Source organism: Malus sylvestris, chromosome 6 (assembly GCF_916048215.2).
Source record: "Malus sylvestris chromosome 6, drMalSylv7.2, whole genome shotgun sequence".
Lineage (NCBI taxonomy): Eukaryota > Viridiplantae > Streptophyta > Magnoliopsida > Rosales > Rosaceae > Malus > Malus sylvestris.
The window spans coordinates 32,703,398-32,726,087 of NC_062265.1; the positions used below are offsets into that span (position 1 = coordinate 32,703,398).

The window sequence follows — 22,690 nt, forward strand, 5'->3', positions numbered from 1 at the left end:
TTACTAATAATTACTCTAATTTTCATATTTGACACAAATCTCAAACCTTAGACCTTACACACTAAACAAAAAATATTACATGTAAAATTTGAACAAAAAGAACTTAGCATTTCAAGTGGTTATATGGATTATTTTGAAGTGTTTTTAAAATGGTTAAAAGGGGTTTTGGTGAAAATGCTTTTGAATCATCTTTAGTAAAATGTTAAGTGAATCTCTGAAAGATACTTCGAGCTCGTTTGGATGTACTTTTAAAATTACTGAAATCGTTTTTAGAAAAAATATTTTTAGGTTCCAAAAGCACTTAAAGTGTTTTCCTACTAAGAATTGATTCCAAAAACATTTTCATCAAAAATGTTTTCAGTAATTTTAAAAGTACATCTAAACAAACTCTTTATTGCTTGATACAATAAGCATATAATTTGTGCTTCTCGAAGGATCCTTCTGGTAAACCAAAAACATCCCAAAGTTAATTTCGGGTGATTTTCTCAAACGCGCCAAATCGCCATTGGCTCTTTCTGGAAGATGAAAGTGTAGAACCCTCTCGCTAACAAAACCTAACAATCCCTAAAAACCTCCACGCGTCCCCATTCCGCGTGCGCAGCACCCGCTAACCACTCACACCCCGAAAACACGGACGTCGAAAATTCCTCAACGACGCGCGTGGTGGACTCGTAAATCAACGCGCTTTTGGGGGAGGGGGGGGGGAGTTGTTTCGTTTGCCCTAATCGTCTGCGAGCGAGATCTGGCTCTCTTATCCTGAAGAACCCAACGCCCTTCCCCGGATAAATCCATATATTCAACACCATGGCCCCCTTCCGATTCTTGATCTTCCTGCAACTCGGATCGCCGTCGATTGGTTGATTGATTCGTCGTCTACGCCGTCCGATTCGTGTTCTCTCGCTCTCCGATTCAACTCGGTTATCAGGTCAGGTAAGTCGTCTCCGTTCTGCGGGAATCTTCAGATCTGTGGTATCTTTTTTTCCGTTTTGTATATTTCCGGTGAACTTTTGAATATGTAGGTGTTGATTTTGAGAGTTTTACGGTGTGCGCTGGTTCAGGATGGATCCGATGGACATCATCGGGAAGTCAAAGGAAGATGCTTCGCTTCCGAAAGGTAGATTCGTAATTTTTGTATATTTATTTGTTTGATATTTGAGATTTTTGTTGTTAGGTTTATCGATTTCATGATTTTTTTTTTTTTGTTAATTTGGTGTAATTATTTTTGGATTTTGTGATAGAACGGTTTCGGCAACATTAGTGCCCTAGGGTTTGGGGATTTGCTGCTGTTCTTCATTTTTTGCTAATTGCTTATGTAAATTGATTAATTAAAGCTCGATTGAAAATAATGATAGACAAAATCCAGTATATTGAATTAAGGGCTTCAAGAAATTGATTTATCGGATACGAAATCGCGGGTAAAACGGTATAAACAAAGGGAATAAAATTTTGATTTGGATGGATTAGGTATGCATGGTTTGCTTGCTGGTTAGGGGCCCCGAATTTGCTTTAAGGACTGCTTTCAGCATGTGATTAGAACTGTCATTAAGTTGGGTGCTAGTTCATGTTTCCTCATGTTGAGGCAACCCCTTAACCGGGTGCGACAAATTATTTTCGCTTTACTTGTCTAATCATATGTCCCTGTAATCATTTATCTCTATCACTTAATGATATTAGTCTATACTTTTATCATCTCTAGTTGTTGCTCCTCATGGTTTCTTTATGTTCTTGAATTCACCATATGGCATCTTATACTGTTCAGGGTTAAAAACTTTTTTGGTCACTGTGTTTATACCTAAGATCTATTTTGGTCACTGTGTTTTCAATTCGTCCATTTGTTCACTGTGTTTCTCAAAGTTTGCAATCTCAGTCGCTTGCTTGCGTTGACTTTCTATTTGAAACATTAAATATTCATTAATCAATTAAAAAAAAAGTTATATGAAAAGATTTATATTGCATTTTTGGACCAAAGGCAAAGGGAGATCAAGGGGTAGAATCTGGAGAAGTGGGTTAGGACTACCGCCACCCCTACACCGATCAACCACCTCTATCTTTCTGATGATCTTTTGGGACCATAGTATCTGGTATTGAGTTTTTGTATCGGTGAGGGGCTTTGGGCATTTTAGGTTGGTGGAGGGAGATGTTTGTGGGAGCACTGGGAGGTGGGGTGGGATTTGTGGAGGGATTGAAAGAGAGGAGATACTTTTAAATGAGAGATACTGATCTGGGTTGGTGGGAGGTTGGGGGTGGCGGTGGTGATTTTTTTTTATGAGTTTTTTTTTTTAAGTATTTTAATTTTAGAAAATGTGTTTAAAATAGGCTTGAAGTACTTTTTATAATTTTAAAATTGGTTAAAAATATTTTAATATTACTTTTAACAGAAAGTTAACGGAATTGACTGAGATTGCAAACTTTGCTAAACACGGTGACCAAATCGGATGAATTGAAAACACAGTGACTAAAATAGATTTTAGGTATAAACACAGAGGTTGTTAAACCTACTGTTTATTATACACTATATTGCCGCCAGATGTACGTCGAGCTTATGATTAATATTCATTTTTTCAGCAACCATGACGAAAATCATTAAAGAGATGTTACCACCAGATGTACGCGTTGCAAGAGATGCTCAAGATCTTTTGATTGAGTGTTGCGTAGGTGAGAATATATGAATTTGTTATCTTTAGTTTACGTTTTTACATTTGTACTTTGATTCAAACTTGCTTTAGTTTTTCTTTTGCTAATGCATATGTCTTTGTCTCTTGGTGTCTGTATAGATTAAACCCTTATCCGTTTAGGCCAATAGCATGTTCTGCATGTCAAATGTAGTGGTTTCAGTTAACACAGAAGATGCTCTTTTTATTGTCAGTTATAGCAGTTGGATTTCCTCCCAACCTCTTTGTTTGCCCCATAACTTTGGGTTTTGAATTGTTGTCTACTGTCTTGGTGCTTTGATTTGATGGATGTTTTATTTTCTTTATTACTGAAGAAAAGCCGTCATGAGTTACGTTATTGCTTTTGCAGAGTTTATAAATCTCATCTCGTCAGAGTCAAATGAAGTTTGTAGCAGAGAGGAGAAAAGAACAATAGCTCCTGAGCATGTACTCAAGGCTTTACAGGTTTGTAAACAACCCATTTGGACATGTTTTTAAGTTTTATAAATATGGTTCTCGTAAATTGTTGTTGTCCATGGTGCTTCTGTACTTTCATATTGCAGTATCAGTCAGTATGTCTATGAGTCTGTGCATATGGATGTATCTTTATACTTGTAGGCATTACCTACATGAATTTCATACTTCTATCATGATAGCTATCATGACGTTGGTCTGCATGGATCCTCGATGAGATGCATATCTGTATGATAAGCTTAAATTGTTACCACTGATTTGTGCGTATACCAATAATGGAAGGTAGTTTGTTAGTATTGTAATTAGTGGCCAGGAGCAAATATGTCCTATATCGTGTGACCTGTTTACGACGACTGCATTATGACATTTGTTATCTTCTGTGTTATCAGGTTCTTGGGTTTAGCAAGTACGTTGAGGAAGTTTACTCGGCATATGAACAACACAAGCTTGAGACTATGGTAAGTGTTCACGATGTTGTGCCTTCTGTGCAGCTGGTTTAAACCTGCAGTTGCCTTTATCTATGTACACATGCTTGCACACTCCCGCACTTACAACTAGTTAACCGGTTCACATATCTATCTTTAATTTGTTAAGCAGTCATGATCTTCCGACATAAAAGTATATACTGATGCAAGTGGGATTCCGTCATGCAGCATGACTTATCAAAAAGTGTCAAATGGGGCAACGGAGCGGAGATGACAGAGGAAGAAGCCTTGGCTGAGCAGCAGAGGATGTTTGCCGAGGCACGTGCCAGAATGAATGGTGGTGCCGCTGCACCCAAGCAACCAGACCCCGAACAAAGTTTAGAGAGCTAACTTTAGGACCTTTTCTTTTTTGTGAACCGTAGGCAAGTATCCTCGACTTATCGATTTGTGCTTCTCGTATATGTACAAAAAAAGAAACCATTGAGTAGTGAGTGTGCTGGTCTATGTCCTTATGCACGCTTATGTTGTATTGTCTTTATGGATCCATGTCTATAAGTTAATGTAATTAGTAGAGTTTGTCCGAGTCCTGGTGCCGCCGCTGTATGTAATTATTTGGCGTTGTTTAGTTAATAGTTTGGACGACAGAACTCGTTCATATGGTTACTCGCGTCTGTGCTTTCTTTTTGCTCTCACAAAACATCTAACGCGATGCAACGACTTACAAAAGAGTGTTATCTAAAGCACCAACAGATGTGGTATGGTAAGGCTCGCATTGAGATTTGAGAGGCTTACAAATAGGCTCTGCTCGATAAGGAAAGCGATGCCTTAATGTTTCAATGGAAGAGTTAGGGTTTGGTTTCTGGGTCCCCACAAACATTGAGGTGTCAGTTCGCAGGTAGGTGAAGTGTAGACTCTGCACCCAACATAGCCCAAGAGATTTCAGTGTTCTCATGAGAACCCCAACAAGCAACACCACCACACGGCTGGTGCACAGCTCAACTAGAAGAGGACGTGGGTATGGGCATGGGCATGGTATGGTCCATGGTGAGAAACTTACCAACCACGTACTGAAACCAATCACGCAATGTCATCTAGAATAGTTTGTGATTGTATCGCAAGTTAATGACATGATGTAATGTATTTTGACTTTCTTGCAAGACAATATGCGTGATTAGTTTGAGATACTGTCACAGTGATGTCCTGATAGTAGATTAGTCTCTCTCATTGTATTGGTATGGGTACAAAAACTAATCAAGCATTGCAGTATATGAAAGTTTTTGGTACTGTCACAAGTGAATGAAACAGCACCGTGAGCTTGTACTATCTCACATAATAATGATTGATTTAGAATATCAGCATGATAATATACCCGTTAAATGAAAGTCTTTATCTTAATTATGATATGAGTTATGGAAGCTAGTGACTTGTGGCGAGCATGTCTGGTGTGAATGGTGATGGTTTGGGTTTGTGTGGCCTTTGGTTGCCATCTCTTTGCAGTTTTGGGGATTTCAAGTCAAAAGAGTCAGTCAAGCAAACATCCCTCTCCCTCTCCCCCTCTCCTCTTTACCCCACTAGAAAGTGAAATAACATACACATTGTCTCCTCAGATTCCTTTCTTTTCTATTTTTCAAATCTCCCTCTCTCTCTCTCTCTCTCTCTCTCTCTCTCTCTCTCTCTCTCTCTCTCAGAGTTGCTCATTCAGATGGTGGGTCAGGCTGTGTTTCTTTTGTCAGGATTCTCTTTGGCTACAACAAAGGGATAGAAACAAAGAATTAATGAAATGAAATCCCTCCACATGTCAATAAAAGTGACAGAAGAGACCAGAATCACCACTATCTCTCTCTCTCTCTCTCTCTCACTTTCTCTCTCTACCCACCAATCCATCTTTAAGGACTGCCCTTCTTCCCACTGATTGCTTTCTCATAAGAATGAGCATGGCAAGGAACTTGCAGGACTCCTCCTCCAAGAGACACTTCCACTGGACAAACAAAGTTGGCAACGAAGAAGAAGAAGAAGAAGAAGATGTTGATCATGTAGTTCTTCCGAGTCTCAACTCCTCTTCCTCCTCCTCCGCCTCGTCGAAAACAAGATCCGATGAGGAGGAGAAGAAACAAGAGCATGATCATCATCAAAAACAACAGCATGGTCATGTGGCTCATCAACTTCCGAGGAGGAAACTGCAGGCGGCTGCGGTTTCCAGGATGAGGTCAGTTCTTAACGCTTTTGGTAAGAACCGATCCAGCCTACCACTCGGCCTTGGACCTCGAGTGGTAGGCACACTTTTCGGCTCCAGGCGTGGCCACGTACACTTTGCACTCCAGAGAGACCCAAGCTCACACCCGGCCTTCTTGATCGAGCTCGCCACCCCGATCAGCGGGTTGGTTAAAGAAATGGCATCCGGGCTCGTCAGAATTGCGTTGGAGTGTGACAAGGATCACAAAGACGATCATCAGAAAAAGAAAGACGAGAAAGCTCCGAGGTTGCTGGAAGAGCCAGTGTGGAGAACTTTATGCAACGGTAAGAAATATGGTTTTGCTAGCAGAAGAGAATGTGGGGCCAAGGAGTGGAAGGTGTTGAAAGCTGTGGAGCCCATTTCAATGGGGGCTGGTGTGCTGCCGCCGTCTGCGGCGGTGGAAGGGAATGAAGCTGAAGCCGGGTCCGAATCCGACGGGGAACTAATGTACATGAGGGCTAAGTTTGAGAGAATTGTTGGGTCTAGAGACTCTGAGGCCTTCTACATGATGAACCCTGATAGCAATGGAGCTCCTGAGCTCAGTGTCTACTTGCTCCGAGTCTAATAAACCCGAAAAGCTGCACGAATTCGCGTCGCCGCTGCTCGAATTTCCAGTATGTGTGCTTCAGTTTACCTCTGATCAAACTGGAAATTGGAGGTGTAGCTAGTTCTCTCCATGTAGTTTTTTCTTTTCTTTTTGGTATTAAATTTCTGTTTTATTTTGTGCTTTGGTATATTTGGAGAAATGGGGTTTATTGTATTTTTCATATTTTATTTTGTTTAGACTTTAGTTGGTGGGGGGAAATACATTAGAACATGATGGTAGCTGTGGGGGTATATGTTAATTTGTAATCCTTTTGTTAATTTCTTCTCTTTTCTAGTACCGAGGTTTTTTTTTTCATCCTAAACTGTTTTAGGGGTGTATTCAATTGGGAATTTAAGAGATTCTAATGGATTTATAAATCTATGGATTTTTATGGAGTTTAATTGATTTGTAGAGATTACATGTAAAATTTTGATTCAATTCCCTCAAAATCTCATGGGAAGAGGTGAGATTTGTGAATGCTTAAAATACACTACAAAATCTCTCTAATTCCCTCTAATTCCTTAATTTTTCCAAATTGTTTAAATTCAAATTCTAATTTAATACACCTGAAATGTTATAAACTTCCTTAAAATTCTAATTGAATACATCCGGATTTTTAAAGATTTTAATAAACTATCTTAAAATCCTAATTGAATACGCATTGAATTTAAGAGAATCATTTAAAATCATAATTGAATACGGCTATATTCATTAAAAGAATTAAAATCCCTCAAAATCTCAATTGAATACACCCTTAATTTATTAATAACATTATTGTACGATCTAAAAATCTCTCGAGACTACTGCATACTATCATTAAAAAGATTCAACGCCTGACATCTTTTTTTTATACTATCTTCTTTAATCACGTGTTTAAGAAAGCTAATTTTGTAGCAAATGCGTTGGCCTCTAAAAGTCATACTATACATACATTGGGATGCTTTTGGCTGTTCGGGGTGCTCGAGGAGCTTTTTCTTGTAATAATATTTACCTCTTTTAATTTAAGGAAAATTAATGAAAAAGACTTGAAAACTTTGAGTTTTAACGATAAGGACAAAATAAAGGGTAAAGTGAATAGTATTATGTTTGACTTTTTAGTGTTAAAATATGGTTTTTCGTTAAAGTGAACAGTACCGTGGGCTTTTCGTTAAAACTCCCTTTAATCTATGAGGGTTAGAATTGTACGTAGATTACAAGAGAAACGAGCACACTGTCTTAACTTATATTTACCAAATCAACCTCAAGTTAATCCTAAGCTTTGTATCACTACTAAAAAAATGTATAAATTGAAATTATCTTCAAGAGTGACAAGAACAAAAGGAGGCCAAACCTATACAAAAGGAACCATAAATGTTTTTGGTAATTAAGAAAAAGCTTATATGAGATCACATATTGCTTAAACTTTAGTACTCAAGTGTTTTTTAAGATTCACTTACGTTTTTACTAATAATTGGTTTCAAAAACATTTTTACCAAAAGCGTTTTCATTCATTTTAAAGCACTTCCAAACAAGATCTTATTTGCTTAAGTAATGCTAGGTAGACCAATTTTTGTAGATTATATTTACAAATCATGTGATGTGCCACCTGCCACCAATAGTAAATAAGCACATTAATCAATACTTAAGTAATAATTTAATCATCAACAACCACGTAATTTCATTTACGAAATGTTATTTAAATTTTAAATTGATGGTCTTCCAAACACTTCTCTTATTTGCTTTCCTGTTTAATTTCTTTTCCCTGTTTAGCTTGGATCCTTGAGCAGTAATGTTCATTTTACTTTCTTCCAATAAGATTTAGGCATTTGGTCTTAAAAGTATAGGCTAATTCCAATTTCCAATCATTGCTTTTGATATATAATTTTGTGTGACAAATGATCCCAAGAACAAATATTTTTACTAAAGTAATCATAGAAGTCATCAAAAGCAAAAATATATATTAAAAGGAGAAATCCAATTCCTGACAGCAGAATTTTGGCTTTTCTTATGATTGACTGCTTTTTTTTTTTTTCCTTGTTTAATTTTTTTTTTCCTGAATAAATCTTGTTGACTGCTTTTCCATTTTGGCATTTGATTTCCTGCTGAATTTAAATCACCCTTGTTACATTCTCCTCAGTAATGTGGCTTTTTATGGCATGACATCTTCAGTGTTTAAAATTTGATATAGATGAAAATATTAATATGTAAATTTATAAAAATATCTATATGAATATGTTGTTATTGATATCTTAGCAGATAGAGTGTTGGGGTTTCACCTATGCTTCTCGAATTCAAAACTTTCCGTCCCCTAATTATTTTAATAGCTTCGAACCTCTCCCTCGTCCTTAATAATAATAAAAATAAAAAATAAAAAAAAATATTGATATTGGTTGCCTCTGACTGTAGTTATGAAAATTTACAATGGGATGAGTATATCAATTCATTTCAAATTTGTTGAAATTGGAGAAAAAATTCTCAAAATATTTCATAAGTTCAAATTGGCAATGGGTCTCGACAAAAAATTTGTAGTGAACCGGTAAATATTGTCAATGTTCATTGATTTTTCTACATCTCACTGAAATAGGGTGAAGATTGCATTTCACCCTATTTTCCATATTGATCTTGATTTTTTCAGATATTTGGACGGAAATATCAATAATTTTGTGAATATTTTTAATATTGGACACATCAACTGGAGATTTAAATGAGTTACAAAGTAATGAAAAGAAGACAAATTATCATTTGCGGTGCCTGTATCCGACAGACACTAAGAGAAAAGTGAAACTCGAGAGGAACGTACATGAGTTAAGTGTACTAGAGTGCACGGTATACGCGGATTTAAGAATTTATGGTGGAAAGAATGGGGGCAAGTATGCCACCATGCCCTAGTTTCAAGGCTTTCAAGCATGCCCTTTTTCTTTCTTCTGTCTGCAACTGCAGTGAAAAGAGTGGGCAGAGAGCCCTTTTGGCTTTAAGCTTTTAAAATGGAATGTGTCCACAAATGGGATCAAAGTGGAAAATGATTCATGCACACCCTTCTCATTTGTTTAGCTATTGGATTGAAAATAAAAAATCAAAAGAGAGATTAAGGACCGAAATTAAGTAATGCAATGCAAACCGTAAGTAAAGTGTGCAGAAATCATTTTCCATATCAAAATCTATCCCTTCGAATTATCTTATCGCAGAAATCGAGGGTCGTTTGATCATCCCGTCATCATTCTTCAAAGGATGCAAAAGTTGGTGGCTGTACCTAAAGTTGGCTAGGGTAGGTCACTGCTTTACACAATTATTGTCCCAAGAAATACAACCTCAGCTCTTTAGCACTCAGCTGCTGCAATAAAATAATAAATAAAACCCACAAAAAGAAGGAGGCAGATTCTCTGCCCTCTCAAATCCCGTGTCTTCCTGTTTTGTATGGTCACTGTTAAATCACATCAACATTTTATATTATTATTCTTTTTTGTCTCATTATCTCTATAAAAAATATAAAATATTAATGTGGCTTAACAGTGACCACACAAAACAAGAGGGCACGAGAAGTGGGAGGGCAGAAAATCTGCCTCCCAAAAAGAAACTTACAAATTCACACAAGGAGGCTATGTTGAACGAGAGTAGTAATGTGATAGAAGGTCACTGTGACTGTGACAGTATCTCAAGCAAATCACGCATTATCTTGTTAAAAATTTAAAACGGATGGTAGTGCATAATTGGCTTGCGATACTTCCCACAAAGCATCACCATCGTAGATAAGTTTTTTCTCGTTAAGTGGGAGACATATATTGATAAGAGATAGTTATGTAGAAAGTAAATGAGAAACACTGGTTAGATACATAATATGAAATGAATTTCAAACCATATATTTCTTTTCGAAAACTTTTATTAGCACTCTAACAAAGTCGTCATGCGCTACTCTAGCTTTCTTAATTTGGCCCAGCTATTATCTTAATTAAAATGATGAAGTAATTATTGGCCTAATTAGTAAGTTGAAGGCCTTGAAGCAGCAAAAGCATAATATTTAAGGTGAAATGCAGTTTATGGTGGGGAACCAGCCAACCAGGGAAAAGGCTCTGAGCCCCGTGCTTGAAGAGCTGCTGAAATGCAGAAAACAACTTTTCTTTGCGCACCCATATATCTTTTTCCTTAATTAGACAAGTGGATTGACTAATTATGCTTGAAAGTTGAAATTAATGGGGATTAATTAATATAATTAAGCAGATTAAGAGCCAGATCAATAGAAGTGGATTGGCTTTTTGTGTCTAGTGGCCTTATTTAGTATTTTCATACACAATTTTTTTTTTGGGGGGGAGGGGGTGGGGTTGGTTCATCATCATAGCTTATATTGTGGCGGTATTCCGGACCAAATATATAGTGGGATGCCATTGTGACGATATTTTAAAACAATGAAGGGGTCTCGTAGTTCACTTGCAAAAAATTGTGTTGATGGTATTTTTTTTCACCCGTGGTAGTTTTCAGAATAAAAAATTTATGTTTGTATCAGCACTACTGCAAATTTTTGTATTCGTCCTCTGTTCATTTCACTACCAATTTTGAAGACATGAAACAAGGAACGTGGAGCGGTGAATTTTTTGGATTTTGGAGGATTTTGAATTTGTTAACAAACTTGTTTTGAATGTGCATTTGAAGTTGTCGATTTTTTGGATATTTCAGTATCTTTCTCTGTTTTTTTTGGAAATTTTTATAGAAATATTCATTGTATCAAAGAAATTTTAAACACTGGATATATGCTCAAATCACATGTGAGTGAGGTTTAAATAAAAAACAGAAAATTTTGGTTTTGTGAAATTACTTTACTACCCATAATTTTTTTTGTGATAAAAAGACTAGATAATCTTTTCACTTTATTTTGATCGACAAAAAAAGTTCTATCGATATGTTGTGTAGGTTCAGAGAGAAAATTGGAAATATATTTTCCTCTTACCATTTTAGTTCAAGTGCTTTTGTTGGGCCACTTTGCTTCAAAACATGGAAAGTTTAACCCAAGTGAGGCCCAAATTACTAGTAATAGTAACAGGCCTGAGGCCCAGGACTTTTGGGTTTGAGCCTGTTTGAACCAAGCATTCATAATTTGGGTGGACTCGTTCGAGTCGAGCGAGTACAGTTGCAGCTAGGGTTTAACAAATAACGCCCAAACCCTACTGAAAAATCTTCACAGCTACCATCCCCCTCACCACCACGAGAGAAAGCTCGTCTTCTTCCTCTGCGCCTCCTGAAACTGTAAAACCCTAATTCGTTAGAGAACCTGTCGCCATGACAGACCAAAACCTTCACGCGCCGCCGGAGGACGAGACGAAGAAGAAGAAGCGCAAGAGAAACAGAGCGAAGAAACCGTCGGAATCGGCGGGTACGGAGCCCGAAAATACTAAGGGGGAACAGGCTAAGGGCGAGAGCGAGAAGAAGAGGAAGAAGGTGAAGAAATTGAAGGGAGAGGAAGCGGAGGCTCAGAGCCCTGTGGAGGACGAAGAGGAAGAAGAAGAGGAGGGGGAAGAAGCAATGGAGGAGGAGGAAGAGGAGGAGAAGAAGAAGGTGAGGAGTGGCGGCGGAGGGACTGGGATTATGAGCACGGAGTCGTTTGCTTCGTTGAATTTGTCTGAGAACACTTACAAGGCCATTGAAGAAATGAAGTTTCAGTATATGACTCAGGTAATTTTCCGTTTCGAATTCGATTTTGGTAACTTCTAGCTTAATTTTTTGTGGGATTTCTAGTCTCTATTGATTTGAGGATTTGGGATTTTAAGTCTGTTTATATTCCAAGCGAGAACTTAGTAACTTCAGAGAATTTTGGGGTTTGTACTTGCTGAGAAATGTGTGTATTCGTTGAGATACCTAGTTGGAAAAGTTGATGATGATTTGGGATGAGTTGAGTTCACAATTTATTACGAATGCAGATTCAAGCTAGAGCAATCCCCCCGCTCTTGATCGGGAAAGATGTCCTCGGAGCTGCAAGGACAGGGTCTGGCAAAACTCTTGCTTTTCTAATACCAGCTGTGGAGCTGCTATATAACACACATTTTGCTCCTCGTAATGGAATGGGTGTTGTTGTGATTTGCCCAACACGGGAACTTGCGATACAGGTGAAAACCCCAGCAAATTGTTGTTTTTTGTATGAGTATGTTGAATTTTTTTCCAATAGCATGATGGAGCTAGCTCCAGTTCAAGAGATTTTTTATGACATTGCATTGTGAGATTTACATTTGAACCCCTTCATTCGTCGCTGACTATTTCTCCTTTCCAATTAATTCAGACCCATGCTGTGGCAAAGGACCTTCTAAAGTATCACTCTCAGACTCTTGGCTTGGTAATTGGAGGTTCAGCTAGGAGAGGGGAAGCAGAACGTATTGTAAAAGGAGTAAATTTATTGGTTGCAACCCCTGGTCGACTTCTTGACCATCTTCAGAATACCAAAGGATTCATATATAAGAACTTGAAGGTACCTCACATGCTCACATCTATTCTTTGGGAATATTGTTTTAGTTCTTCCTAAAGATTTTCTAGTGGTTCTTTTGTGAAATGATTCTGATTCTACAGTTGACATTCTGATTCGAAGCAAATTCTACCTACTGTTTCCTTGACTTCAGAATTTTCTGATGTGGTTGTTAGTCCTTTTACTGAAATATTGAATTGTATTTTTGGATCCTATTGTGGTTTGTTGTTATGTTAGAGAAAGGAATTAGCTTCTTGGTGTGGTTAAGCTGGATATCTTTGATTGAGATGTAGCGCATCATGACATCACAGAAATTTCACAATCTTTAATTTCATTGTTGTCCTGGACTTGCAGTGCCTCGTGATTGATGAAGCTGACAGGTTATTGGAAGCAAACTTTGAGGAGGAAATGAAACAGATTGTCAAGATTCTGCCAAAGGTAAACTTATTTAGTTTTCTACCTTCGTGTGACAAAGACTCAAGGCTGCAATCCTTAGATGTATCATGTATATAGCAACATATGCTTCTGTTTTTTTTTTTAATAAGAGAAGCTTGAAGTTTGGTTAGTTAAGTCTGATTTTATCAGAAATCGGCCTGGATACTTTAGTTTTAGGGTTTAGGTGCCATTTCAACTTGAGTTTTACTTGGTAATGTGCATTGGCTTATCGAATTGCTAATGGATGTGCAGGATAGGCAAACAGCTTTATTTTCAGCAACCCAAACTAAAAAGGTCAGTGTATCGTATCCTTATTGCATAGTGGCCAATATCTTGCTTTCTGCATTGTTTTTAAATGTCTTGGCTTAAACACAGTTCAATAGTTCTCAAACTTTTTTTTCTTTGAGTCTTACACATCTTTGTGCACCCATTTGTTACACGAGTGCTTAGTTCTGATAACACTTTTCCTGGTAAACCTATAGGTTGAAGATCTTGTTAAGTTGTCGTTTCGAAAAGACCAGAAACCTATCTACGTTGATGTGGATGAGGGGAGGTCAAAGGTAGGAATCCTGTTTGATTATGTTTTCCCTCATTCCATATTCGTTGAATGTGCATATATGTTATGAATTTAAGTTGACTTTCTACTCTATCCAAAATTTTTATTTCTTGTGATTTAGCCCTAATCAGTAGAATCTGACGAGATTGTGTGCACTGTAGGTCACCAATGAAGGGCTGGAACAAGGCTATTGTGTTGTGCCAAGTGCTAAGAGATTTCTACTCTTATATTCTTTCCTGACAAAGAATACGTCTAAGAAAGTTATGGTCTTCTTCTCGTCTTGTAACTCAGTGAAATTCCACTCCGAACTTCTTAGATACGTTAATGTGGATTGCTTTGATATCCATGGAAAGCAAAAGCAGCAGAAGAGGACAACTACTTTCTTTGACTTTTGCAAAGCAGAGAAAGGAATCTTACTTTGTACTGATGTTGCTGCTCGTGGACTAGATATTCCTGCTGTGGTAAATTTCCTTTTCCTTTCTGTAGCAGGCCGAAACTCACGAAAATTATGTTTACCTTTATTTTTCCATCATTCAATTATGTTACGTACCACAATGAGTACGTTTATTCATTTCACCACAAAGGCAACATTCATCTTGATCTATCAGCCTCTTCCCAGACATCTCCCTCGTCCCCTCCTCTTTATCCTATTAGCAATATCTACATTATGCTCACAATAATCTTGTGCTGCTTTCTTTTCTTTGCTTGTAGGACTGGATTTTGCAGTTTGATCCTCCAGATGAACCGACGGTATCTATTATTCCTTCTTTCTAACAGATTTCTAGTAGTTTTAGTATCTGGTGATTCTTCGTTGATGATGAATAACAGTGTATCATGGGATATATGCTTGCAGGAATATATCCATAGGGTTGGTCGAACAGCTCGAGGGGAAGGTGCAAAAGGAAAGGCGCTACTTTTCCTCATTCCTGAAGAGTTGCAATTCATTCGCTATTTGAAGGTATGATTTGCAGCTAAAATGTTTTACAGAAGGTTGTATGTAAAGTAAACAATATCTAGCTTTCGTTTAGTTTTTCAATCTGCGGTGTGGTGCTTTTTCTCCATTTCAATCCATCTCGTTCTTGTTTCCAGGCTGCAAATGTCCCCGTTAAACCCTACGATTTTAATGAAAAGAAGCTGAAGAATGTGCAGTCTAAACTGGTAATTTCTTGTTCAATTGTTTTTCATTGTCACGCAATAACTAGTCCCGAGGAAATTTAAGTATTGCTTCGACTGATGCAGGAGGAGATGGTTCAAAACAATTACTACCTAAATAAATCAGCAAAAGAGGCGTATACATCTTATCTATTAGCATATAATTCACACTCTATGAAGGACATCTTTAATGTACACCGGCTTGATCTGCAGGTACCCCTCTTTTTCTCGATATCAAGTTATTTATCGTTTCATCTTGACCTTTACTGTGTAAAGATAAGAGATTTTCGTAAGGAAACACAGATTATCCGCCCTGATATCTCATTGTTTGTTGCAATTGGACAGGCGGTTGCAGCTTCGTTTTGCTTTTCTAATCCACCCAAGGTGCATTTGAACCTAGACAGCAACAAATCAAAGTTCAAGAAGAAGACGCGTAAAGAAGCAAGTCGAAATGGATTCAGCGAGAGCAATCCTTACGGCAATCGAAAGGGCGGAGACGATAGACAATTTGTAAGGCACTAGAGGAGCCTTGTGTGTGCAGCAATTCTGCTTCTTTCTTCTCTCGTGCGACAGTTTTGTCATCTTCTACTGAGGCGTTGAAGCCGAATCTGAGACTGTAAAACGCAATTTTTGATCGATGGCTTCAGTGTGCTTCGTCTTCCATGGTTATTGCTGTGTAAATTAAAATTGAAGTTTTTAGACATAGATTTGTCTTTGACATGTTATGATAATATCAATTAAAATTGCAATCCCAGAATCGTTTGATTTTTCTGTGCGGTAAATTATAAGATTTCTTTTGGTTTTTTTTTATCGACTTAGGGCTCGTTTGGAAGTGCTTTTAGAGAAAAAAATTTGGCTTTCAAAGGTACCAAAGTGCTTCTATCCTCTAGGAAGTACATAACTGGTGCTACTTCTCCTTGAAAACCCTTCAAGTCCTTTTTTAAGAATTGGCCTGCACTTTTATCTAAGATTGGTTTAGTTATTTTAGAAGTACATCCAAACGAGTAGTGACTCGTGAAAACGTTTAACGTTGGTCTTGAGTTGAAAAATTCCGAATGATATATATTTCTTAGTTTAGATAATGTGGACTTACTGCCCTTTTAAGTTTTGAAGTTCAGTTTCAAGTCTTCGATTATGGCTTTTCTCTCCAACTCATTGCATTTCAGGTCTAAATTCTCTTAATTTTTATAGAGTTAGTAAATCACACAATGGTGACTTGAGAAGTTAAAAAGATCTTTGTGAGTCTTTACGGCCCCCGAAAAGATGGAATGTCATGACGAAGCCATCCCTCAAAAACAAAAAAAGTGAGAATGATTCAGGTATCCATCCCAATTTATACTAATCTATAGAAAAATTATCACACTTAAAGAAATTGAAATTCATAATCCAAATTAGTTTCAGTCTACACTCTTTAAATCTCAAAAGACCCAATGCTCCGGATCTCTTCCACCAAGGTCATTAGGTCAAGTGATTCGGGCTTTTGAAATTTCATCCAACGGTTCATTTGTTTTGACTCGTTAAAAGCTATAATAATTTTTGACCGTTTGATGAAATTTCAAATGTCCGGATCACTTGATTCGGTGGTCTTGATGGAATAGATCCGGAATAATCTCTTCTCAAGACGCAAATCAGACTAGGGGTACGGAAAAACACAGAACATTAAAAACCATCACATATCACTGCAACTAGAAGAAAAAGACCACAACAAATGACACAAAGCAGAACACAAGAGTTGTTGCGGAGGAGATGGCGGCCATTGCACCCGAACCATGCTTCGTCTGCGACGGGTCCGTCGAGTTCTGATCAGCAGACTGAGGCGGGCTTGCCGGTTCCAAGACCTTGATGATCATCTTCTGCCCTCTCTCGCAGTGCCCGGCAACTCCGCTGATGAAGTAGAACAAACCGGGCCGGTCCAGTGTGAACGTAGTTGCACCATTGTTGGAGAAGAAGATGGGATGAGCAGAGTGGCATTTTTCGTACTCGTCCTTGGTCACCACCACCACCGAGTCCTTCGTGTAATTGAAAGCTTAATCCATGAAACAAAACATAGCAAAATGTTACTTACACATAGGCAAGAAGTTTTTTATTTCGATAGAAGAAAACCCGACAATAGTTATTGATATTAGTTGCACAAAATGGAGTGGATCAGTGACTGATTTGTCTTTATCCCTCCCATTAGCCTCTGATACGACAAATATTTTAATCATCTTATTCTGTTCAACTAATAACAGTGACTATCGTTATTTTTTCTTGACGTGGCTGAAGAGTGACTTACATAGAGTGTCTTCGACCTTGAACCGGTTTTTCGACGCCCATTCGTTGTACATTTGTTGGCTCTTCGATTTCGGGACCTCCCATCCACTCTTGCCTCCAACTTCAAATTTGGTACAAGATACAAAAAGGACTTGGAAGGTAGAAAGAAGAAGAAGAAAGAAGAGAAATACTTTGGAGGTTTCCATTTGGATTGTGCAGGGAGCTCACTCTTTTCCTATCAAGAACAAAACGAGCAATATAATTTGATGGATGTGAGAGGGAGCACTGCAATTTATACTGTGTGCAGGAGGTAAAAAGAGGTGAGGCTACGGTAAATGGATAATTAGTTTTTTTTTACTGAGGGTGGGTAAAAAGTGAGGATTCTTTGGGAGTAAAAAGTGGAGGTGGATGTAGCCGTTTGAGAGGAAAACAAAACCCTTATCTCTCTATCTTTGACTTGGTACAAATGTTTTTCAAATGGCAGCTGAGGTGATGAGGTTGTTGAGTGAAACTAGCTTTCTTACCTTAGTTCAAAATTCCGGATATGTGGAATATAGAATATTTTAGAATATCGTTCGAAAAAAGAAGTACGGAAGTGAGGTAAAATACATAGTCTAGTGATGACAAGAAGTTGTGTCGGATGACACATGAATGCATCTCTCACCGTTCAAACCAGCAATGTTACTTTAACAAGTTGAAAAGGAACAACAAAAAAAGGTTATAGAGATGAGAAGTCTTAACTTTCAATTATTATTTGGTCTTCATGTACACCCGGTCTTTTTATAATATATAGACTCTAACATTTTCTTACAAGATAAGGTGGGTGACATTAGACATGTAAAACGAGAATATTGAGAAAAGAAGACATAATTTGCACTAGAAGTAGAAAGAGGGGGAAAAAAAAGAGGCAACGAGGGGTTGAACCTGAGAAGTAGTAGGGTTCGAGGCATCGGGTGAGTTTGGATCACCTTCTCATATCCCTGATGCTGCATAGTTGTCGAGCCTAATAGCATGGACCTATAATTGAGTAGGAAATTAAAGTGATTGACTGCATAGAAAACAAGTCAGTTTAACAAACGATTCATTATCATTACTCAAGGTCAAACTAAACTGTAAAATAATCCATGAGTTGCGTTTTGCTTCTAAATTCAATATTAACTTCTGGAGTCCGAAAATTAACAAATGTATTGCACATTTGCCATATCGTCAGCTCGTACAATAATTGAAAGACCATTGCTCTAATTACGCTTTTTTCGCTTCATCGGATCGTCAGCTTTGCCCTAGACATCACGGGCCAAATCCTGTTGAATTGGACCAAGTTTTAGCAGACCCAAGGAGTCAATTACCGCTAATTCACCCCAGCGTCAAACGACGTCGTACCTCACGGCGCTTTGCGCTTGCTAGGTTCTGAGCTCTGAACGCATTTCATAGTTTCTTCTGGGAAAAAGAAAGAGAGAAGAAATACAAAAAATGTCGAAAGATTCAGAGAAAAAGTTCCACTTGATCATGGACAAGCTATTTTTCGCTCCCAAATCTGCGCCCAGCTCCGCTTCCAGGTTTGTTATATATATATATATATTATATTTATTTTCAATTTCGCCCTTAATTTTCACGCTCGTTTTCCGTTTGTTTCCCGAGAAAATGCTGCAAGTAGGATTTTTATACTTGTTAGAGTTCGATTCTGCTTATGTACAAACATAATTATCAAGTGCTTGAATAAAATTACGATAAATCGATTTTCTTTTTATTCGGATTTTATGGAAATTTTGATGTAATTAGTGGCCAAATCATGGAATTTCTTTGATGTCAAATCACTTTTTTTTTTTTTTTTGCTAAAGTTCATCTGGCGTACAAACTTCGAGAGGCAAAAAGCGAGCAAATCCCTCATCCGCATTGGCACTGGTGGAACCGAAATCGAGAGGCGATAGAATGGAGGTCTCCCGGCATTTTTCAGCTCCGGCTGTGGCGGCTCATGCTCCGCTGTGTAGGCCCTGGGACCGTGGGGATCTTATGAGGAGGGTAGCTACATTCAAGTCCATGACTTGGTTTGCCAAGCCTAAGGTTAGAATCCTGTCTTCCAATATAACATGTTTTGTAATGTTAGTGTTTACTCGTTACCTTATAAAAGTAGCTCCGAATAGGCAAATAATGCGGTCTGGAAATGAGCTCCTGGTTCTGTCTTTGTTGTTTTGTTATGTTTCGTTTGCAGTGGAGCCGTTGTATAATACAAAGGTTTAATTTTTTTGGATGCACAAACAATAATTTCGCCGATTTTGAACAGGTGGTGAGTGCTTTAAATTGTGCCAGAAGAGGCTGGATCAATGTGGATGCAGATATATTAGCATGTGAATCATGCGGGGCACGCCTCTTCTTTTCTACTCCGTCGTCTTGGAATCAGCAGCAAGGCATGTTATGTTTCTCTTTATGTTAAATCTCCCACCAATTAAACCGATGCTGTAAAACTAAGTAGCAATATATTGTAATTATCTTATATTCATAGTAAAGTAAACCTGTTTTCCAGTTGAGAAGGCAGCTTTGGTGTTTAGTTTAAAGCTGGACAATGGGCATAAGATACTCTGTCCATGGATTGACAACGCATGTGATGAAACACTGGCAGAGTTTCCACCTACGCCACCTCCAGTTTTAGTTGATGAGTTTAGAGAACGCTGCTATGCCCTCTTAGAACTCTCAGTTCTCCCGGTGATTTCTTCTTCAGCCATTGAGTACATGAAGAGTCCTCAGCTCGAGCAATTTCTTGGACAGTCTTCAATGTTTTATGGCAATGGGTCTGGAGACATTTCTAGAACAGAACATTCTGACAATGAAGGCAATGCAGATTCTGCCAAGTTATATTATCAGGTATGCACCTGTTTAGTTGCACGCCTTTTCATGTACATCTTCATTTGAATGTATTTGTGCATCGCTGTTTCATATCTTCTGACTCTAATTCTTCACACTTTTGGAATCGTTTTTAGAAGTCTGTCTTATCAGTTTCTAGCATTCTTGCTTTCTTCATGTAGACCAATGACGTTTTAAAGCTTTTTTTTTGCAGGCACAAAAGCTCATAAGTTTATGTGGCTGGGAACCTCGTTTACTACCTTACGTTGTTGATTCTGGGAACAGACTGAATCATTCAGCTACCAACAGACAAAATCCGAGCATCAGTGTGCACTCTGCTAGTAATGATGAACACAAAAACGCTAGTGCTTGTACCAATATACAGGCTGAACACAATTCTGTTGTTTTAGACTGCAAGCTTTGTGGAGCCAGTGTTGGATTATGGGCATTCTCTACCGTTCCACGGCCTGTGGAATGTTTCAGATTAGTTGGATATGCAGAAGTAAACTCTGAAAGTCATTCTGGAACCCATGATTCAAACGCTGAAAGTCACTGTGACAGTAGGATAGATGTTTTAAATGCTGGCGTAGATGGTGCAACATTGTCAAAGGACAGATTCTCAAATTTAAAATTGACAATTGCAGGGGGTCCTCCACCTACAAATCAGAACTTCAAAGCAATAATTTCAATACCTGTTATTGGTCGAAATTTAAGGGCTCGGATTTCATATGATTCTGAATTGAGAGATTGTTTGTCCGTTGGCCAGGAAGGTATGCAATCTGATACCCAGATGGAGAAAGAGGAAAATCACTACCAAGAAAATGCAGAAAATGGTGGACTGGAGAATTCAGAAGTGTGTGGCCCTGGTACCCCTGATGCAAACGCCACACATTTAAATGGTGAAATGGACAAAAGTGATCCACTTGTGATGGTTTCTAGCAAGGGAGATTTGTTACATTCAGGAACCATTGTAGAGCACAGTGAAGAACACAAGTCTACTAGTGTTCCATCTAGCTTTGAAGCCAATGCAGATCTTAACAGCTCCAGAACTGATCCCGAACCCACCTCAAACCAAGAGGCTAGTGAAGACACAGTGCAGACTCCTGCAAACAGTGAACTTGTGGCCTGCAGTAGTGGTAAGCAATATTTATTGCTTTCTTGTTGAATGCAATCATTAAAGTAAACTATATAGCTTTTGCATCTGTTATATTCGGTCCAACTCTAACCTCAAGCTGATAATTGGTGTAAATTTTATAGTAAAAAATGACGTTAGCAGCCTATATTTCTATGCAAATGCGCCCTCTCTTACTCTCTTGTCAGTGATAGAATTCGCCTATGATATCAAACTAGGTTTTAATAATTTGCTTTGTCTATTCTTCCAGGGAAGGACCTAAAGCATGTAGTGCCGGGTAGCATGATGGAGTTTGATCCTATCAGGCAGCACAGATATTTCTGCCCTTGGATTGCATCAACGGGTAATGGGGCACCTGGATGGAAACAAACACTATCTGCTTTACAACGTCAGGAAGGCGGCTCTCCTTCATCTGCATCCATAATTAAGGTATTTCTGAAGCCCACTTCTACTGTCCTAGTGACATGCTAGGGTTCTAAATACTAAATAGTACCTTGTGCGACTACATGTTGATTGAGATGGGCAGCGCCCGTCTCAGCCTATGTTTTGGAACTCATCAATATCTCCCTTTTGCCCTACCAGACTGGCACTTCTGGTTCTAGTTCCCATCGTAGTATAGGACACACACATATTTGCACGATTGTAGCCTGTCTGTGTTCTTACACGTATATTTGGGTTTGGTTTCTGAAGGGAATCATCATTTGATATTGTGATCAATCATGCAGGTTGATGACCCTATCACTTCAATTAGAAATCTTTTCACGTCTCCATCTCCGAAAAGAACGAAGCCAACTGTTTTAACAACTCGAACTTCTGAACAATAGATGAGTGACTTTTTTGTTGCCAAGCAGGTCCAGGATTGGCCGATGTTAGAGAGGTTAGACTGTAACGTCTCCATTCGAAAGTCCCTCTCGTGGCATTAGTCCCACTCGAGAGCTTAAAAATCTTGTATATACGAGATTAGAGTGCGACATTCCTGTATCGCTCGAGTGCAGCTCGAGCGATAAACCGCAGCGTTGTTACGATTTTGATAAACACAGCAATTGAAGTTTTGAGGGATATAAATTGATTTAAGACTGCTACAAGATTTTGATGTACTGATGTCCGTGCACATGTTCATTGAGACAAACGACTTCCAAATTGCTTCCTGTCTTCTTTGCGAGCTCAGCAGGCGCAACGAAGGATCCTTCTCTGCCGTGCTGAACGTAGCTGGGCATAACATTAACGAACTCTTTCCTTCCATAGCTAGTGCCAGAAGCACCACTGGCAAGACTACCAAATCTAGCAGCTCCAACCGGGGCATCGTCTTCAAGTAGCCCGATTACTTACCGACCAACAGGTTCTCCGTCGACAGATATATCAAGAAATGCACACTCTGTCGGGATTCTATCAATGCAAGTAGCAGCAGTGTGAAGTTTCTGCTGCTTGTTCATTGCATCTATGTTCAATTTTCTTATCCGTAAATTATAGTAGCTCAGAATACCGTCTTGTAAAAAGAATGCAATGTAAACACACAAGCAACACTACAAAACAA

The 22,690-nt window shown here is 38.4% G+C and overlaps 5 protein-coding genes across 6 annotated transcripts; 4 read left to right on the forward strand and 1 right to left on the reverse strand.

Annotated features, from left to right (window-relative positions):
* The first annotated feature begins 681 nt into the window (after window positions 1-681).
* On the forward strand, window positions 682-4,133 carry LOC126626494 (protein Dr1 homolog). 2 transcript variants are annotated; one of them, XM_050295826.1, is made up of 6 exons: window positions 682-930; window positions 1,059-1,114; window positions 2,566-2,655; window positions 3,022-3,116; window positions 3,515-3,583; window positions 3,779-4,133. In XM_050295826.1, exons 2-6 carry the CDS (start codon window positions 1,060-1,062, stop codon window positions 3,938-3,940), a joined length of 471 nt encoding a protein of 156 aa, XP_050151783.1. In that variant the 5' UTR covers window positions 682-930; window position 1,059; the 3' UTR covers window positions 3,941-4,133. The 2 variants fall into 2 exon arrangements, with proteins under 2 accessions (XP_050151783.1, XP_050151782.1); XM_050295825.1 differs by having other exon boundaries at window positions 683-930; window positions 1,020-1,114.
* Window positions 4,134-5,353: 1,220 nt separating this feature from the next.
* Window positions 5,354-6,770, forward strand: LOC126626493 (protein MIZU-KUSSEI 1-like). The gene has a single exon (XM_050295824.1). It carries the CDS (start codon window positions 5,479-5,481, stop codon window positions 6,346-6,348), a length of 870 nt encoding a protein of 289 aa, XP_050151781.1. The 5' UTR covers window positions 5,354-5,478; the 3' UTR covers window positions 6,349-6,770.
* Window positions 6,771-11,471: 4,701 nt separating this feature from the next.
* On the forward strand, window positions 11,472-15,690 carry LOC126626863 (DEAD-box ATP-dependent RNA helicase 51-like). The gene is made up of 12 exons (XM_050296262.1): window positions 11,472-12,009; window positions 12,255-12,440; window positions 12,611-12,796; window positions 13,145-13,228; window positions 13,478-13,519; window positions 13,708-13,785; window positions 13,943-14,242; window positions 14,493-14,531; window positions 14,635-14,739; window positions 14,871-14,939; window positions 15,021-15,146; window positions 15,279-15,690. Exons 1-12 carry the CDS (start codon window positions 11,617-11,619, stop codon window positions 15,453-15,455), a joined length of 1,785 nt encoding a protein of 594 aa, XP_050152219.1. The 5' UTR covers window positions 11,472-11,616; the 3' UTR covers window positions 15,456-15,690.
* Window positions 15,691-16,296: 606 nt separating this feature from the next.
* Window positions 16,297-17,434, reverse strand: LOC126626864 (mavicyanin-like). The gene is made up of 2 exons (XM_050296263.1): window positions 17,209-17,434; window positions 16,297-16,959 (listed from the first exon to the last, which is right to left on the reverse strand). Exons 1-2 carry the CDS (start codon window positions 17,390-17,392, stop codon window positions 16,619-16,621), a joined length of 525 nt encoding a protein of 174 aa, XP_050152220.1. The 5' UTR covers window positions 17,393-17,434; the 3' UTR covers window positions 16,297-16,618.
* Window positions 17,435-18,410: 976 nt separating this feature from the next.
* Window positions 18,411-22,241, forward strand: LOC126626821 (uncharacterized). The gene is made up of 7 exons (XM_050296223.1): window positions 18,411-18,742; window positions 19,025-19,247; window positions 19,468-19,591; window positions 19,708-20,045; window positions 20,239-21,160; window positions 21,407-21,585; window positions 21,882-22,241. The coding sequence occupies exons 1-7, from the start codon at window positions 18,657-18,659 to the stop codon at window positions 21,978-21,980; spliced, it is 1,971 nt and encodes a 656-aa protein (XP_050152180.1). The 5' UTR covers window positions 18,411-18,656; the 3' UTR covers window positions 21,981-22,241.
* The last annotated feature ends 449 nt before the right edge of the window (window positions 22,242-22,690 follow it).